Source organism: Chanodichthys erythropterus, chromosome 21 (genome assembly GCF_024489055.1).
Source record: "Chanodichthys erythropterus isolate Z2021 chromosome 21, ASM2448905v1, whole genome shotgun sequence".
Lineage (NCBI taxonomy): Eukaryota > Metazoa > Chordata > Actinopteri > Cypriniformes > Xenocyprididae > Chanodichthys > Chanodichthys erythropterus.
The window spans coordinates 2,190,828-2,212,208 of record NC_090241.1 but is presented as its reverse complement, the minus strand read 5'-3'; the positions used below and the strand labels follow the sequence as shown (position 1 = coordinate 2,212,208).

General features: G+C 34.0%; 1 protein-coding gene across 4 annotated transcripts in view; it reads right to left on the bottom strand.

Moving 5' to 3' along the window:
* agap1 (ArfGAP with GTPase domain, ankyrin repeat and PH domain 1) overlaps nucleotides 1-21,381 on the bottom strand; it is a 232,623-nt gene that overhangs the window by 87,573 nt on the left and 123,669 nt on the right. For all 4 annotated transcript variants that reach the window (XM_067373171.1, XM_067373172.1, XM_067373169.1 and 1 more), the window contains 4 exons: nucleotides 18,911-18,996; nucleotides 17,244-17,385; nucleotides 15,255-15,389; nucleotides 711-838 (listed from right to left, as the gene is read on the bottom strand). In XM_067373171.1, coding sequence (XP_067229272.1) covers nucleotides 711-838; nucleotides 15,255-15,389; nucleotides 17,244-17,385; nucleotides 18,911-18,996 — 491 coding nt within the window. The remainder of the gene's footprint in view (nucleotides 1-710; nucleotides 839-15,254; nucleotides 15,390-17,243; nucleotides 17,386-18,910; nucleotides 18,997-21,381) is intronic.

The window sequence follows — 21,381 nt, the reverse complement described above, 5'->3', positions numbered from 1 at the left end:
TGACGTCTCATTCAGACAGAAAACGAAATAATAAGAAAAACAAGAAACGGCTCAGCGATTTACTGCAGAGCAAGTACTGAATGCAATCAAATATGACTGTAACTGTTACTGGATGGATCTGGTGAAGCTGTTAGTGATCAAAATATTGATTTTGAAGATGTTGAAAATTAAATAGTTTTGAGAATACGTTTGAGATCGCGAATGGGCTCATATTCGTGACCTCAAACATAAAACTAGCCCATTATTTGCTGAATTTACTGGGAAATGAGCTCTGACGAGGACAGTGATGATGGCATAAAACATTTGCTCAAACTGAGCCCTTTCAAGCTCCAAAAGGTAACAAAATATGCTTTATTTTATTCTTCTGTAATTGTTTCTCTAATATCAGGGGAGTTTTATATTATCGCGACAGGTAGAGATCCTTCCGTGTTATATATAGATCCGGGTCGATAAAGACCCGAATATGTAAGAATGATTGGCGAAACAGTCATGCATTTAAGGGTTAACAAGTTTTAATGTATTTTACATATTTTAGTGTTTGACAAGCTACAATAAAGGCCAAAAGACACAATTCGCCCAGCATTTCCAAAACACATCGATACACTTTGAATGCACACTCATGAGTCGAAATAAAACATAATTTAACAAGTGTTTCAAATCGAACAGGTCACAACCTAACCCAACATGAGGGTTAAGTGTGTGAGACTCACCTGGCTTATATGCACTGCAGAAACAGGTGCTGCACAGACGGAGGAGTGGCTTGGAGAATTGGGCAGTGACTTACAGGGTCCGATTGAGAGTTGCTGTTTCTTCCGGGATGCAACTATTTTCTGAGCCACTGAAATTACAAAGAAATGGAAAAGGTCAGGGGGAATTTATGCATTTGGGAGAAGGACCAACAGCAAGTGTGCAGAAAACACAACACCAGTTTAGCGGGTAAAGTGGTCTACTTCATTACCCCTCACGAGAGTGTGTGTGTGTGTGAGGAATCGCTAACCCAGAACACCCCTAATTCGCCCATCACTCTCCTCCACAGGCCAGCGCTCGCCCCGCACTCAAAACCTCCAAGGCCCATTATTTCAACATTTCCCCTCCCTCGTCCATTTCTCTTTTCCCTCGATGCTCTGCCCGTGCCAGGAAAAGGGCGGCGTCAGTCAATCGCTCGCCTCTGTCCCTATCGATCGGTTGACGGCCCCTGTGGCAATCTGCGCTCGGCCCACGGAGAGATGTTCTAACGCTTCGTCATCTCACGGCTAACGACATTGATCCCATCATGTTGAGAGAAGCTTACGGAGAGGAGCTCATTCTTTAACTCATAAATCGCGTAAAACAGACACACGCTAGGGAAGGAAGCGTAGGAAGTGGCTTTTTATTCCCTCTCAGAACTTAACAGTAACTCTTAAGTTGTGAACTGTCAATGCAAAAATGAAACTCTCTGATTAAACACTCTTCCAAACATAATAGTGATTAGATTAATTTTCCCTTGAGCCCCAAACATTCGCCCTCTAGCGTTCAGAAACTTCCTCAATCCTTTAAACGGAAGTGGCTCTCGGGAGGCAGGAGGGAGTTAACGGTCCAAGTGCCCAGAACTCAATTACTCCAGCACCCAATAAATAGGGCCGGCTCTCATTCCGCTGTAAATGAAGTCATTGTTTTAATTGGACCTATTAAACGTCTGAGTTTTAATGATGATTCCGTCATAAACATTTACCTTCAGGTGAGAGATCACTGTCCAAGGGCAAACGGCATGCTACTCTGCTAAAAAATTCTCTCCATGCAATACTCACATGCTCTCCCTGTCCCATCTGCTGCTCCGACAGGAAAACTGTGCAGCTGTGTTTATTTAGACTCGTCGTGACACGCTACCACGCTAATCGGCTAATTATAATCATAAACGAGCAACTCCTCTCATTTGAACAAACGAGAGGAATGAGAAGCAGCAACAGCGCTCTTGTGACAAACTGTTACGGGTCAATGACAAATATCCTCAATAAAGAGAAGGGAAAATCTTTTCTGTTCTTAGAAATATACTCTGTGTTGATGTTGATTTTATATGGTTAGGAGAAACCTTTATAGAATTTAAGGAAAGTTCACATTTAATGCATCTTAACTCTTTCCTCGCCAGTGATTTTCTTTTTTTTTTTTGAAAAGTTACCAGCCAGTGCTAGAATTTTTATTTTTATTTATATAAATTATTTTCACAACACTTTCATGATCCAGAATGTGTCTGTGAAGTTTCAGCTCAAAATACCCCACAGATCATTTATTATAGCTTGTCAAATTTGCCCCTATTTGTGTGTCCATTTGTGTGTGTGTCCCTTTAAATGCAAATGAGCTGCTGCCCACGCCCCCTTTCCAGAAGAGGGCGGAGCTTTAACAGCTCAACAACAACAAAGCTGGAGAATCTCACGCAGACAAAATGAGGAAAGTGTTCAGCCTTACATTGTTCAAACCGGAGTCGACACTGATGGAGAGACTCAGGAAGAAGTTACAACTTTTAGACGTTTCTGAATGGTTAGTGGATAAATTGATGTAGTTGCTGTGGAGTTGATTCAACTCATCCACTAGCATGTGCCGTCATGTTCATCTTTTGTGCAAATCCAACACTGAATTGCAGCAGACTTTATATCACACTACATGACTTTGATTTGGTGGACAAATGTCTTTTTGTATAAGCAATGAAGCTTTTTTTGTAAAAAAAAAAAAAATGTTTTAAACTTTAATGGCAGTTGTATGACCCTGACATTTTATTTTTTTACTTTATGCCCCTCAAAAAATATCAAACTTTTAATTCAGACATTAAAAACATTTTCGAAAGTGTTTTCAAGTCATTGTGTGCACAAGTTACATTTATAGACCGAAAGGAATTTAAATGAATAGATTTTTACACAAAAAAGAGCATTATGTCATTGATCCCTATGTTAAAGGTGCAGTATGTAAGATTTCTGTCCACTAGAGGACGCTAGAGGCCTATTCAAAACAAAGGTGTATCTTGATGACGCCAAGTTTGAGCGTGGAAATTTGGGACATGTGATCTCCACCTCAACGGATGGTGCAAAAGAATCGGGATAGGACTCGGGCAGAAATCATGTTCATGGATGTGATTATTAACGTTACTGTAGTATGAAGCAGAGCAGGAGTGAGTGTTGTGGAGCTGAACGAGGACCTGGAGCGATTGATCAACACACGCCTCACGAGCATCGGGACTTTTATTATGACACAGTCGCCGGCGCCGCTGCCGCTTTTCCGGTCATGAGTATGAGGTAACGCAGCTATGTTTATCATATTAGATACATTTGAGAGTGTTGAAAATGATGTTATAGCGTTACTCTGAGCGTTCGCTCGGCGGCTGCTGTGAGACACTGTTACACACTGCAGTAAGATAGATCCATTTTACAATATCATATTAAATGCTGGATGATTGTGTTGAGAAATGGCATGCAATTCATTTTAAAACGTATAATGGAGAAAATGCTGTATTACCGTTACTAAAAATAAAGCTGCATCTGATTATGCTATGTTAGCTACTTCACAAAATAGTGTTTTTCTCTGAGGCACGGTGAAGCATGGTACTCGCAAAAAATCAAGAAAATTAGATTTAAACAATAAGACTAAACGTGTTGAGCTATATAACAATAATTCGTTTTCTGTCTATAAATATATCAAAACAGTTGTTTACTTGTCTATTAAAACGTGTAATATATTAAAGCGTCTTTGGTGTTTCCATGGTTTCTCACACGTCCCGGAGCCTTGGTTAAAATTGCAATTTTCTCACGATTTACTAATAGTTGGAAACATTTGGGATGCTGTAAGTACTCAAGTGAACAAAATATATAACACTGGCCTAGTGGTTTTTGGATATTTTACTGCAAAATTCTTATTTTCATATTGCACCTTTAATAGCAATGCAGCTCACAAACCCGCAGTGGCCTCAATGAAAACACTTAGTGAGTGTGTTATCACCCATAATCTTCTAGAGAGCTTTATAATGACCATTCATAATAAGTCAAGCCATTTAAGTATTATTGGACAATAGCACTGCAGGAGCATGGAGGTGGTGAGAGATATATGTCCACAGATCCCTCTCCAGACACCCCTGCTGTATTTTACTTTAAGTGTTAAGAGCAGTTATGATAAGACTGGGTTAAATATTTAAACTGCACAGCTAATACAATTTAACTTTGACTATCAATCTTGGCTCCCCTGTGAGAGGCAGCCATTTATCCTGCTGGAAACATTTCCCGTTTGATCAGATTTATGGCAGGTGGCCTGAACACTGCAGACAGAAGGAGCAGAAGCATAGCCATCATAGAGAAAGACCATTCACTCCACTGGAGCTGCACTTTTGTTCAGATTTTAGAGGATTCTATCAAAGCTGCTAAGAATATGCTCTGCTATTTAATACATTGATGACATTTGTCAGTAGTTATTTTTCACATTTGCACACTTATAAAGCACTGCTATTGTTTTTGAAAATGCTGTTATAATTAGGGCTGCCCCCTAGAGAAGAGGCTTAGTCGACCAAAATATTATTAATCGAATATATATTAAAAATCCACAGGAAGTGGCGAAGACAGATCATTAACAGCTGGACATCCAAACGCTCGCCTATCATTCATCGACCTCAAATATGGCTTCTCACAAACATGTTAGTAGTAGCAACTTTACATGGCCGCTCGCTTTTTAATCTGTGAAGAGTCTACTTTTTTTGTGTGCACTCACAATAACAACAAAACATCATGCTTTTGTAAAGTAATGAAACCAATGCCGTCTCTCTCTGTGTGAACTTGTGTGGCCAAAAAAGAAAGAAATGAAACTTAATATAAACAACTCACAGACATAGACAATCTAGAAAGCTAAATGTCCAGTTCAAGTGGAAAACAAATATTGTCAAGTTATGTAAAATCGTATGAAACGTGCATATATGTGCGTCCACTACATCAACTTCATCACTGCAGCCGAAAACACAGAAAACATTAGTTTATAGGGCTGAGTATTGACACAATTTTCACGATTCGATTTGATACTATTCACATGCTTTCGATTCAATTCGATTACGATTTCAATTTGATTATTTTGGATGTAGTATTTCAGTTACAGTACATGGCAAAATTTCTAGAGGAAAAAAAATCTCAGCTAATGCTGTAAACTACACATGAGAGTCAGCTGGTACTACTATAAAAATATTGTAGGTTAAATTAACTTATTTATATACAAACACTTAAATTACACCCAATTATGTTTTTATTATGAATAAAGTTTAGAATTACAATCGTATTTCTACTCCAATTCATTTTTTTGAAATATAAACATTTAAATCGCATCTGTCATAACTGATTTATTCAAACATGCATTAAATATTGAAGAACATTAAAAATTATAATGAATATGTAACAGTGCATAGCTATATTTATCAGAATGTTGCTTTCTAGAGTTCAATTTCTAGCTGACTAATGAGTTTATGGTCACTGAATATGTTTTTCTGAGGTAAATGTGATGTTACGTGACATTGTTTACAAGCTGTCTTATCGAGTCTTTCCGAGGTTGAAGCACTGATTGAGCGATTACACGATACATGATACAGATTTCAGTAAGTTGTACTGTATATTTTAACATACCTTCAGATGTTCATGCATGTTTATTTCGCTGTAACTGGTATTAAAGCGGAGGAGAGGATGATCACATGCTTCTCTTTAACTGAGGCACTAAAGCGATCCGTCACGCCACATTAAACAGCGCCAAAACGGTATTTATTTTTTTGAATCTCATAATAAGATGGACGTCATTTAAAATCTGAGACTTTGCTTCATATCAAAAGTAACAAAGATTATTGCGATTTATTGGATGGGAGGCGCTACATATTCTGCTCATTCATCAACTGAAAACAGACTAATCGATTCTTGGGATTTAAGAATCAATATCAGTTCGTAAAAATGAGAATCGATTAAAATCGAGAAATTGATATTTTTTACCCAGCCCTAGTAGTTTATCAATTAATTATTAAGATATTAAAGCAATCTCCTTGCTGTGGCAAGCTTTACGCATGCGCTTGAGCGCTGATTAGGCTATGAAGGCATTAATGATTTATATGGTTTATTAAAGACACAATATGTAAGATTTTTGCATTAAAATATCCAAAAACCACTAGAACAGTGTTATATATTTTGTTGACTTGTGTACTTGCATTATCCCAAATGTTTCCAATTGTGTTTAAATCCTGAGAAATAAGCCATTTTAACCAGGACACAGAGCGTGACCGTGCGTCGCCTATCAATGTATGCTTTTATTTTGTAGAAACCATGGAAACACCAAAAGACGCTTTAATATATTGTGTTTTATTAGACAGGTGAACAAATGTTTGGATACATATAATGTTATTGTTTAAATCTCATTTTCTGGATTTACCGTAAGTACCATGTTTTACCATGCCTAATATCGATCTGGTTTACTGTGGTGTGTAACAAGTGTCTGATAGTAGCAATATAACAACTTTCAACACACAAATGTATCTAATATGATAAACAGTGCTGTGTTATCCCACATACGCTTGCCCAGAAGAAGCAGAAGCAGAGAGTGTGGCATAATAAAAGTCCCGCTGCTCTCGATGCGTGTTGTGCTCGTCTCTCATTCGCAACACCTCCCATTATTCCACAACATCAAGCTAGCTCTAGTGAATAAGCAACCTCTAGTGGCGTAAATTTACATAGCGTGCCTTTAATAAAAGCACGATTAGTCGACTAATCGCTTAAAATGAATGACTACTAGTCGACCATCTTGATTCTTGATTTATCTAGAATTGTGCAGCTCTACTATTAATCCACTGCCATTATCTTTCTCTAATTTATTGGTCATGTTTATTATCTTGAGGTCAACAGATCAGAGAACCCTGCTGAACAAAGACCTGGACCCCCGACTCCGCAACACAGTTTGTGACATCTCCTCTAAACGCTGAGCTGATACAACAGACTGACCTTTATCCTCGACCCCCAGGGAGAAATGAGAAAAGAGAAAGAGAGACTACAATGTGCAAAGGAAGAATGGACAGAACAGGTAAGTCGGACTAAATAAAGACACAGGTACGTTTATTAGGCTGCTGTCAGAGTGGTTAGAAGCAGTGTGCTATAAATATTAGCTAATGAGTTGGAGGAGAGCGGAGCAGATGAACCACCCGCCAGGAATCTTGTATAAAGGTCAAAGAGCTCCTGCACTTACTGTTCAGTAATTAGAGCTGCTATACAAGACAAAATACACACTCGAGTAAACACAGACACCACAAAAAAACCAAACGTAGGGAATTAAAGCCACAGGTGTAACAGTGATCACTCACACCAGCTCAGAGATCCACTCGGTCAACTTACTGAGGTAAATGCTGCACAATGGTTTCGCTCTTTACAACGTCAGACACATAACGGTAATTAATATAATCAGTCTTTTGCTTGACTAAGTTATCAAACAGATAATAATGTGTTGCTAATGTTACACAAACCATGTTCCTGTTCACCATCTAAGAGTCACACAGCTGTCTTCTAACAATCAGCATCCTCACTATATCAGCATATAGTTCATCATAACATCATACGCCTGCCATATTGCTAAATCTACATGATTTTTCATATCAACAGAAAAATATATGGGATATATTCTCTCGAGACTCCCCTGCTTCAGATCGATCATAGTTAATGATATGCTAAAGCCCGCCCACACATTGACGTGATTGGTTACAAGGTAGTTTGTGACGTCACAGACACCAGTGATTTCAACCTGGACTGTGTTTAGATCACTGTTTTAAAGAGGAAATACTCATACTCATGAATTTGCATATGGATTGTCTTTAGCATCACATAGACATATAAACAACATTAAAAATTCGATTTGAGTTTCACCACAAGGGGACTTTAAGGGTTGTGAGCAAAGATATTACACATACATAGGAAAAGAGGAAGAAATTATTGTAATAATCTGATAATCATCAAAAACACAAAATGGTCAGCCAATCAAAAGTTTGGGGCCAGTAAAAATTTTTTTTAAGAAATTAATACTTTTATTCAACAAGGACACATTAAATCAATCAAAAGTAACAGAAATATTCTATTCATAAAAGAATTGTATCAAGCAGCAATATTTTTTTCAACATTCATAATAACACTGGAGTAATGTTTTTGCCATTACAGGAATAAATTACATTTTGTAATATATTAAAATGGAAAACCTGTATTTTAAAGTGTTATATTATTTCACAATATTACAGTTTTTACTGTATCTTTAATCAAATATATGTTCATATGGTGAGCATAAGAGATTTCTTCCAGAAACATTAAAAAAAACCTTTCCGACCCCAAACTTTTCAACTGTATCGTATGTTAATACATAAATAGTTCATTGTGAATTATTGTTCAAACACACACACACACACATACATATACATATACATATTATATATATATTATATAACATACATACTATATATATATAGATATATAAATATATATATATATATATATACATACATATATATATATATACATATATATATATATATATATATATACATATATACATACATATACATACATATATACATACATATATATACATATATACATACATATATATACATATATATATACATATATATATATATATATATATATATATATATATATATATATATATATATATATATATATACATATACATATATATATATATATATATATACATATACATATATATATATATATATATACATATACATATATATATATATATATATATATATATATATATATATATATATATATATATATATATATATATATATATATATATATATATATATATATATATATATATATATATATATATATATATATATATATATATATATATATATATATATATATATATATATATATATATATATATATATATATATATATATATATATATATATATATATATATATATATATATATATATATATATATATATATATATATATATATATATATATATATATATATATATATATATATATACATATATATATATTATATATATATATATATATATATATATATATATATATATATATATATATATATATATATATATATATATATATATATAATGATCTCAAAACCACTACATCACACATGTTGTGAACTAGTTGCTGATCCACAGAATCCCAGGACTGACAGTTAACAAAATAAATAAAAAGTAACATTTAAGCACCTTAAATGGGTCAGCAAAAATTATTGCAGCCTCAAATCAACGTGTTTGTGTTAAAGAGGGCTTGTGTGTTGACAAATAGGCATGCAAAATAGTATACACACATTTGTAATCATATTGGTTTTGTTTATCCATTTGTTATTGCACATTTCAGTGTTAACACACTCATAAAGACAAACTACTCGTATAGTATTAGCAAATATTTGACAAATCACCTACATATGGTCCTTACCACTTTTTAGAATGAAAGCGAGACCCATTTTAAAAACAGCAACAACTAATAACTCCGATACAAAACATATTACATTAACAACGCATGGGGCCTGTGAAAAAGACATAAATAGGGAGGATGAAGAAGAGAGAGGAAGTGCACAGCAGACCTCGTTAGCTGTTAGCGTACGCTAACAAAGCTCTACATCCTCACTCTGACAATGTGACAAGCCAGCGAGAGCGAGGGGAAGGATGGGGAGGGGGGTAATTAGGATAATTAAATTAGCACGCTGATGGACGCAGGCTGGGGAGCTGTCAGGACCCCTAACCTTGACCCAAGAACCACTGACAAACACAAACACACGCTTTGCAGGCGTAGACATACACACGCACCCACATGTCCACATTCAAACAGTGGGCGCGTATAGGAAAGCACAAAAAAATTAAAAAAATCATGTGATCTAAACCTCAGCTGACCCTGACCGAATAAATTGCCTCACTTTATTTCTCCACTGGCCATCTCGTAAACACTTTGTTACATAAATCTAATGCAGATAACTACTGCACCAATTATTTTTAATGGTTAATGTTCTTGTTATTTGCGTGTTGGCATCTCAACTCGCTCGCCTGCATTATTTGATTTATGGCAATTCAGGTCATTATATTACTGCATGCTCAACCAAAGACAATTATCATTTATTAGAGGCAAAAGGCCATGAGGAGCTGGAGCCCTGTTCTTAAACATGAGCAAACTTGTATATATAGACTTTTGTCCCATTAGGAATTATGAATTTGAGTGAGTAATAATTGATTGTGACAGAAAGTAACCCAGGGTGATCAAACATGCAGAAAACTGCGGTGCAAATCAATGGGTATATATGATGATGCTTTAAAAAAAACTATTTTCCTGATAAACTGCACTTTCATTAATACACTGAATCTCTCAAATCAATTGAGAAAACTAGCAAAGCAGAACTGCTTCATGAAAAATATTAACCTGTGCATCGCAACATTTATTTCATGTAAAATTAAACATAACTATGAAAAAACACACTTTTATTTTACCTGATAATAATAATAGACACACATTGTTACATTAAGTTGTAATTAGGGCTGCAACGATTAATCGCGATTAATCGTTTGCAAAATAAAAGTCTGTGTTTACGTAATATATATGTGTGTGTTCTGTGTATAATAATTATGTATATATAAATACACACACATTCATGTATATATTTAAGAAAAATTTTATATTTATATTTATAAAATATTTGTTTATATGTAATATAAAATGTATATAAATATATATATTTATAATACATGCATATATTTCTAAACTCTATACCTGTATGTGTGTGTATTTATATATACATAATTATTATACACAGAACACACACATATATATTACGTAAACAAAGACTTTTATTTTGCAAACGATTAATCGCGATTAATCGTTGCAGCCCTAGTTGTAATATATTACACTATATTTTATTTCAATACATGGTTGTGCTTTATTTCACAGTATGTGCACTTACATGTACTTACCTAAGAAAGTACTGGTAATATACATGTGTTAATGTTTGTACAGTAATTGTAATTAAATATTATAATAAGTAAATAGTATGCGAGTCAAAGACATTTAGATGTCCGCATCAATAGAAATTTACAAAAGTGATTTTATATACACAGAAAGCACATTAAATGCAAGTAAAACATCTACTTTCAAGTAAGTTTCAGGAGAATAAAATATGGGTGAAATAATGTTCCATTGTCATTCAGTGCAACACTTATATTTATGTAAAAATTGAAACTTATTCTGACCTGTACGTATTAAAATATATAAAAGAATAAGTGTGCATACAAAGTTTTATTGCATTTTAAATGCGTAAACACAAATGAGCAAATCCTAGGACAGTGGCAAAGTTTAAAAATGACAAGTAATTAGCATTTTGGGTAAAAGTAATTAGTCTTTAATATGGCATAAATAGATTTTGTTGTAAGATTGTTACACCGAATGATATTTTATTGGCTGTCTTCTGTAAATCATGCTAAAATGTATGATATTTAATTTTTCCTCAGAAAAAAACTAACAAATTAAATTCTGATGTATTGAAAACAATTCAAAGCTGTATTACACTCATTGCTTTGATGCTTGAAAACCATTTTTCATCTTTGACCCACCTACATGGTGAACATGACTAAAATAAAGCGCTACCTAAGACATTATATTAAATTGTATTTTAACAAATCCAGCTATGATTCTTTAATTTCTCTCTTTAAAATACTTGAATGACTAGAATTTGTTCCAGTGTGATGATTATGGAGCCAAACAGACTTAAGATCCATCATACTGTTTCTTATTTGAGATGATCGACTTAAATATCAACTGTTATTGTCCAGTTCCCTCACAGAATCATACAAATCTGCAGCGAGCCAATGATTAAAACTCTTTAATTATTATCACATCAGTAGTAATGACAAAAATAGGCCCAAATCAGGCAAACAAAATGGCATGAGTGGACACACACACACACCTCTGGGTAGTTGCTATGCTATCAATGCAACACAAAACATTAAAATAATCATTCTGGTACTCATCAATAAATTCCACTACAGTGGATAATTAGAATGCATGATTAATTGAGGATAATGAAATGAGAGATGCGAAGAGACAGCGTCAGTAATGATCAGGAATTTAGCCTTTTCTTGCTCTCATTTGGTGCTGCTGATGAGCTTGGCCATCATACAGACATGCTCCCACTCTTTTACACACACAGTTAAATTACAGCAGTCTTGGCTGCAGCCAACAGTGTAATAATTAAGAAGATAATAGCCGAGCGTTTAGAGTGTAAATCTCCCTCCTGGACGCCGGAGCGCTGAACGCTTCAGCCTGCCCAACCCCTCCGAAGAGCTGCGTACATCTGCCGCCCAGACACGCACACATCTGCATGTGCATATACTCAAAACCCACGTAATGCTGCACGCAAACAACACAGATGTGCAAAAAATGTGTCCGGTTACTTAGAAAAGCACAAACATCACAATAACAAACACTGACTAGAAATCAAAATAGAAGAGCAACTTCAAGGAAAGGTTAGGAAAAGTGTCCGTTTCCATTTCTTTTCTCAATATTCTCTCATTTTCCTCAGGTCTATGCTTGTAGCTGGTGAGATCAACTTTGTTATCATTGTTTCCAATGGACCCCAACCCATCATCACTCTGCAGTCGTCCAGCTCTCTGGTTCACTAACACACACTGAAGTGTCCATATATGTGTGTAATACAAGTTTGCTAGTTATATTAATTGTGCATTTAAGGTGTGTGTTCACACTTGGCAGGTTCGGCTGGATTAAAATGAACTGTGATTCACTTGAATAAGTGTGAACGCTGCCATCTGAACCTGGTGCATACTAAACAAGTGGACTGAGATCGCTAAAAAGGTGGCCTTAGTGAAATACATTTATTTTGTGCTTAGTATACTACAAATACCTTATGTGCTTTATTAAAAATACCCTGCAATTGGTATGTAAAGTCTGCTAAACTGGAACAACTAATGCACTTTGATTGTGCAGAAGTAGAGCTCAGTGTATTAAATTTATGCTAAAATGGATCTATTGCAAATATGCTTTAGGTACACTTTAAATATCTTACATTTAAAGACTAATATTATACAAAGATCATATAATCCTTTTTAGGCATAATATTAAGAAATGTGCATTGTGCAATACTCCAAATAAAGTTTAATTATAATTTTATATCAGTAAGTTTTAAGTGATATGTCAATAAATATGTGAATGGAGAGTTTATAGTATATTGATAGTTAATTAATGTATTTTAAATAGATTTTGTATATACAGTACAGTCCAAAAGTTTGGAGCCACTAAGATTTTTAATGTTTTTAAAATAAGTTTCGTCTGCTCACCAAGGCTACATTTATTTAATTAAAAAAAATTATTACAATTTAAAATAACTGTGTACTATTTAAATATATTTGACAAAGTAATTTATTCCTGTGATCAAAGCTGAATTTTCAGCATCATTACTCCAGTCTTCAGTGTCACATGATCCTTCAGAAATCATTCTAATATGCTGATCTGCTGCTCAAGAAACATTTATGATTATTTTCAATGTTGAAAACAGTTGTGTACTTTTTTTTTTTCAGGATTCCTTGATGAATAGAAAGTTCAAAAGAACAGCATTTATCTGAAATACAAAGCTTCTGTAGCATTATACACTACCGTTCAAAAGTTTGGGGTCAGTAAGAATTTTTATTTTTATTTTTTTGAAAAGAAATTAAAGAAATGAATACTTTTATTCAGCAAGGATGCATTAAATCAATCAAAAGTGGCAGTAAAGACATTTATAATGTTACAAAAGATTAGATTTCAGATAAACACTGTTCTTTTGAACTTTCTATTCATCAAATAATCCTGAAAAAAATATTGTACACAAATATTTTGTACAATTGTACACATTAAATGTTTCTTGAGCAGCAGATCAGCATATTAGAATGATTTCTGAAGGATCATGTGACACTGAAGACTGGAGTAATGATGCTGAAAATTCAAATCCAAATCCAAAGTGTGTGTATTTACTGCTACCAAGTATAGTTAAAGCGAAATCTCTGTATTTTGTTTTCTCAAATCGACATATGAAAGAATGACTGGTTTCCATTTCAATATATTTTAAATGTAATTTATTCCTGTGATCAAAGCTGAATTTTCAGCATCATTACTCCAGTCTTCAGTGTCACATGATCCTTCAGAAATCATTCTAATATGATGATTTTTGATATTTGAAACAATAACAATGAAGAAATCTTTACTGTCACTTTAATGTGTCCTTGCTGAATAAAATAAATTCTTTCAAAACAAAACTTTTAAACCATTGGGAACACTGCCCGTCTTAAAATATACTGTTTAATGTGGTGAAGTTGATACAAAAGTCATACTTTTGCTGGCTTTAGTGAGGGTACTTCAAATGGGAATGGATTACTTGCGAATTTCTTTGCATTTTAGTGGGTTTTAAACACACAATTCCTTTTTCAACTTCATATTTGCATTATAACTTTATGGTGTCAGCAGTTTGCTGTAATATGCACTTAAAAACACTTGAAAGCTATTGTAGTAACGAAGCACTTGCCAGGAGCATAACTATAAATGTCTTGTTAAAATTCTCAGCATGATAATGAATGTAGTATAAATGGCACTATAAACAGAATTCCAATTTTCCAACAAGGAAAAACCATAAGCACCTCCAATGCCTTTTCAAAGAATGCCTTTTTCTTAGCGTATTGCGCCCTCTAGTGGACACAGATCTTCTGAACTTCATCTGATCTGTCTTAGCATGTGTGCTTCTCACTGATGTCAACAGTTTAGTGAGCAAGTAAACAACACACCTTACAAAATATTTAATGAAGCACTTAAATCATGCTTTTCTCAAAGCACACAGAACAAAACTGCTATCTCCACACCACCCAGAGCCACGCAAGACGAGATGGGCCATTTAGCCTGTAATTAAGAGCTGATTAAGCCAGCTATTCAACAGCAAAGTCACCTTGCACTTTCTGCCTCCATTTTCTTACGCTGTAACCTACATAATGTGAAAGTAACGCTTATCCAAGCATGCACTGCGATGAGTCTGATCTAACAGAGGTGACATACGCTGGATTCAAACCACAGTTGATGGCCTTGTGTTTGTTTAGGTGTTTAAACATTCATTTGACAACTTTGCCAGTGAATTCAAACACTTTTTTAACAGCAAAAACCTAAAGTTTACATGTTAACCTATTTAAGAGCATATGGAGAGACTCACCGTCCTGGAAGACGCGCTCCACGTTGAGGCCGTAGGTAGCACAGGTCTCGTAATACGTGCACCTCTTCAGGTCGTTGGACAGTTTGCGTGCGCGAGTGTCATCGATGACACGAGGGTTAGCTGCACTGATTGCATCTGTGAATGGTCAGAACGAGACAGAAAAATTAAACTGGGGAAAATGATAATTAATGTTTTAAGAAAATCCTGTGAGAAGCTTCAGATGATCTTGTGGACATGATTAAGGACAAGGGAAATAAGGGAACAAGTAGATGAGCTGTAGCTCTAATCTTCCATTGATTATAGAGTGGCACCCCCTAGTGTTCATATACTGAAAACACAAGTAGTGTGAAAGGTTTGGCTTTTGTTATGTATTATAAAATATATGGGCCATTCTACAGAATTGGTGCTGTCCCACAAGCAAAAAACACATTTAAAAGGCATTTAAATATTCAAATTTTAATTGTTTACTAAGATGCTTCTATTATCTATTGAATCCCACATTAATATTTAAAGTATCAGTAAACTTAATATATAATTTATTGGGTACTTTCAATTGGGAGGTGGCTGTCCCGAACCCTAACATCTAAATTTCAACTTGTGAGAATATTGAAATATATATTTTTTTTTTTTACAACTTCTGTAAAAAAAAAAATATATATATATATATAATTTTAATTTTATTTTTAAATCATGAAACTTTGTCCAAAAAAAAAAAAAGAAAAAAAAAAGTGTCCCGCATTTTCATGTCACTACTGAAACAAAAGTGTGTGTTTGAGTCTGATTTTAACACACTTCTACATTTCTGATCAGGAAATATTCCTCTCACAGCCTCTCTTTCACAGCAGATAGATCATCATTCTGAGTTAAATGAGTTCAAAAGTCTGAAAATCTGTGTGGAGCTTTAAGGAACGTCACTAACAAACACCTTTTTCTGCAATTAAGCAAACTTTTATGGGTTTTATTCCATTAAATTTAGTTTTTATGTGTAGAACTGTGCTGATTATCATCTTTGAGCGGGTCAAAATTATCTAAAATTGTCACGACCGAAACATGTCATCATTGTTTTGGTAGTGACAAAAGGGAACACAATCATTTATTTGGGGGAAATAAACAAAATTTTAGTACAATTATGCAAATCATTAGTATTTTAGTGTGTATTAGAAGTGTTTTAGTATGTGAGTTAAATTGTGTCATGTGATGTGGTCACTACCAACACATTACTGTCACGACCGAAACATGGGATGTTTTGTCAAAAATAAAGTATATTGAATGATCAGCTAAGATTATTATAGTGTTTGGTTCAATGTTTATTCAAACTAATGAATCCTTCACATTGAAATCAGTTTGATAAACTTTATGCCTTTTACAAAGAAAGATAAATCTCATAAATTACACTTGAAATATTGTTAAAATTGTAATTTTTATTGATTTAGATGTGAAAACTTATTAATAAAATAGCAAAAAAATAAAATAATTATATTATAAAATAAAATAATATATATATATATATATATATATATATATATATATATATATATATATATATATATATATATATATATATATATATATATTTACAAGGTAGATGTAAACAAACACAATCTTAATAGGTCGATATAAGCCTTCTTATTAAATTATTTATCATTGTGTTTTAGAAGTGACAAATTTGGGGAGAGGAAAAATATTCCAAAACTTTCTGAAAATACAATATGAGAATTAACTGCACAATTACTAGAGATGTGTACCTTGGATATTATACAATTTGCACACATACAAAATTTGTTGAAAGATTTTTTTTTTTTTTTTCAAGAGTTTCCAACTCAGAATGGCCCATATATAAAGATCTATAAAGACACTCTGTCTAGTCAAACTGTGTTCTTTGAATTTGTTGCCAAACCACTGAAGAATACTGCCTCAGAATCTGAGTGTGAGTTGTTGTCATATGATATACGCAGGGGTTTTTTTCTCTCCCAGTGTGCCTACACTTACCCTGAGTTCCCACAAGCACCAGGGGCACCTCTGCTGTGTTGCGGTAGTTGGCCATGCGACTATAGTAGTGGTACACCGTCTGAAAGCTGATCTCATCTTCCAGACTGAACACAAATATCACCGCATCCACCCACAATGCAAACTGAGAAAGAATGATTGAGAGAGTGGGAAGAATTTAGAAAGTGAGAGAGAAACATTATTCAAAACACATTATGCATCTTTTTTTCTTTAAATATAGGCTGCACTTATATTTCATCATAGAATCATAGGCTGTTTCTCATTCCGCTCCCCATACCATACCATGTGATTATAGTGAACGTGAACTTTTGTACTAGCGAGGGCTTTGGCACAGTGATGACTCTATTTCCTGTGATGCGTTTAAACAGTCATACATTAAAATACAGGGGTTATTTATCAATAATCAACAACATTGCCATTATGCAAAATAAAAAAATTTGATGAAAAATTAAAATTATAAATGTTGCCTTGGCAATAAACTTAAGCTGAAGCATTAAAATTATTAACTGAAAATAAATAAATACTAAAACTAACTAAACTGAAACAGAATAAAATAAGTTAAATATAAAAAGCACAAACAAACTTACTAAAACATAATAAAATTAGCATGAAAACTAAAATATAAAAATAAAAGTGAATTCAAAATATGAATAAAATTAAATCTAAATAGCAATATTAAAAAAATATTAAAATGACAAAAGCGCAAACAAAATTACTAAAACTTAAAATTAACATGAAAACCAAAATATAAAAATAAAAGCTAATTCAAAATATGAATAAAATTAAATATAAATAGCAATATTAAAAAATAATAAAATGACAAAAGCACAAACAAAATTACTAAAACTTAAAATAAAATTAGCATGAAAACCAAAATATAAAAATAAAAGCTAATTCAAAATATTAATAAAATTAAATCTAAATAGCAAAATTAAAAAACATACTAAAACTTAAAATAAAATTAACATAACATAAAATAAAAGCTAATTTAAAACATAAGTAAAATTACAATAAAACTAAAATAAGACAAAATAAAGCTTTCTTTTATGAGTACAAAAGTCTAGAATATGATTATTAGTACCACAGTACAATAAAAAAAATAAAAAATAGAGAAAATACCTAATAAATCAAACTTAAATGGGTTTAATAACTATTCATAGTTCATGTAGTTTTTCTCCCTTTAAAGATTAAAAAAATGACATCTTACCTTTTAAAGACAGAAAAATAAGGCTTTGCCTTCATACATTTTCATACTTTTCGAGAGACTTAAGAAGCCATGACAATATTTTGGGTAAGCAAATACATGAAGCAACCAATGCTCTCAGGATTTACACGGTTAAAAGTCTACTGAAGGATTCTGACAGCCCTAGAAATGACTGAATCTCTGGGCAGTGCAGTTATTGAGACCACCATAAAATTCATATTTCACAGCCCATGAGAAAGTGGCCATTTGAGACTTCCTGTTTGCATTTTAAGACCAACAGAAAATCAGTTTGTCTAAATAAATGTTATCAACCTCATGTAAACTATTTTACATCATGGTTTCCACTCAGCTGCTCTGTAAAACAAAACTAATATATTGTTTTAGCTCCGTCATCCAGAGTTCAGTCTTAGTGAATCCGCTTTGTATTTGTAGCTGTACTTCCTACCTGAGCCTCCGGAGGTCCCCCTTCATCCCTGATTAGGAGGAGGTAACTTTGTCCATCCACAACGATCTCCTTTTTAAAACGCCCTCCTGTCCAACAAAAGCAGCCAATCAGTTTAAAGAGCCTGATGATGCGAATACATTCACTACTTCTAAAATGAGATGATTGGTGGACTGTTGATTGACATGGAAACGGAGAAGGGTTATGTGTATCATCGTGTTATTTTCTAATTTTATTGGGTGAATAATTTGTTCTACAAATCAAGAGTTCAGAACAAGTAAATATTCAAAAAGTGAGCATGCTTTTTATTTGGCGTGAGATTTGCTTTAACTGCATGGCTACACAACTGCTTTTTTTGGTGCAATTTCTCTCAATTATAATTATATTTTTTTTTCCTGTGAAAATGTAATGTCAGTATTTTGGTATCCTTAAAGAGCTGATTCTTGCTAAACCTCATTTTTTGTTTGTTTAGTACTGATAGTTATTATATCGTTAAAGCCCGTTACTGGGTTGCATTTATGCCACCACTAAAAAGACTGAGAAAAGTTAAGTGTAAAAACATTTTAATTTTCCCCAAGGAAGAATAATTGCGGTTCAATAATGTAATATAAAACATGAATGTTGTGTTGGACAATAGAGGTGGCCAATTCAAAAACAGTTGAGAACCACTGATCTAAACTTATTAACATAATCTAATATGCAGCCTAAACAAAAACCCTTGTGCTTAAATGCATAGCTTGAGTTTTCTGCACACAGAGTTCATTTTTTGCATTTGGAACTTCCTTTTCTAAATATGTATTATTCATGCATCTACGCATTAAAATGTATTTAATCTACGCTATCTGAGCGCTCTGTTTCTGACCCTTTTCCCCAAAGACAAATAATCATTGAGAAAAGTATTTGAACCCAAGGAGTAATTAAGTAAACAATTAGTATTTCAAACATCCAGTCTGACAATAGCGGGAGTGGAAAAGGTCAAATCATCTTGAGTAAACCTGAGTAAACCCATCTGAGGTGAGATCACGGCGGTCAGAGATTGATCTTCCTCTCAGGGGAAGAGGGGAGGGCGACTGTTGGCTGAAGTATAAGAGGATCAGAGGGGATTCCTGGAGATGTTAGAGGGTCTTAACCTTATCGCGGATCTACACGGCTAATCAGCTTGTGCACTGAAGACCTGAGAGAGCCTCACTCTCACTTTCATGGCCTGAAAGGGCATTCCATGATCATCTGGAGATATGGACAATCGGACACACTTTCACCCTTCACCTCTGAACTCCAACTATGTATCCCCATGATAACCAGTAGAGACGGTCAATCTCTCGCACGTCCTGATTTTGCTGAGTTAGATGCAACATATTTTGTTGACCCTGGAACAACATTTCAGTCTGAAAATTTAGTCTGAACCCTATTCCTACCCCTAAACCTAACCCTAAAGTTATCCCAAAAATCAGAGGGAAATGATAGATGAAAAACACTGATGTAGAAGCACCAATTCATGATTTTAAGCCTAAACTTCACATCTGTAAACTTGTCCCTCAAATCTGATTGGTTGATTTGAATGTTGTTCCAGGATCAAAAAAACCCAGGAACATGTTGAACTCAGCAAAATCAGGTTATGCAACCATCTCGATCATCGATGGAAAATACCATTTACAGTAAATACAGGCAATTTACCAGAGGAAATACATGGTTTTAAAGCTTTTTAACAGTTATCGAGGTTGAGCCAAAAACCTAGGACTAGTTTGTAAAAGTTGGTTCTTGAAATAATCTCCAAAATTTAACGAACGATTTGATGGACAGCGGCGGTCCTAGAGGCAAAGCTGCTCAGAATGAGGAGTTCTAGCATGTGGTATTAATGTTGTGGACGTGTGTGAAAAATGGCGTGATATACAATGCACATGAACAGCTTTCGATTTCTTGAATTTCTCACAGGCCTCTAGGGCCGTGACTCAAACAGGCCCAGCAAGTTTCGTCCCAATTGGCCTCCGTTAACCTTGTCTGATAGCTGCTGAAACTTCATTGGCGGACATGTTTTTTGAGATGCATCAATGTCCTCATAAACAATCATGGCACCTTGGAAAAAGACGCTGCATGCCAATTTTCAAGTCGATCGGACTAACTGTGAAGTACTTATTGCCGTTTTCATGTTTTTTTTCCTGTTATAGCACCACTAAGTGGTCAATCGCTGCGATTTTTTTCACATGACCAAAGATTGAGTGCATACACATGTTCTCCAAGTTTGGTGAAAATATCTCACTCTGTTAACGAGTTATAGACAATTTAATAAAAGTGGCTCCGCCCACTTTGAATGCTTTGGTGGCCCTTAGAGACAGTGAATCGAAATTTCAACTTTTTTGGGATGATTATTGACAATCAGACTCCAGAGAATCTTGCTGCATTGGTTTTGGTTCTGATCGGGCCAAAAACCTAGGACTAGTTCACCAAGGTAGATTTAAAAAAAATAAAATAAAAAA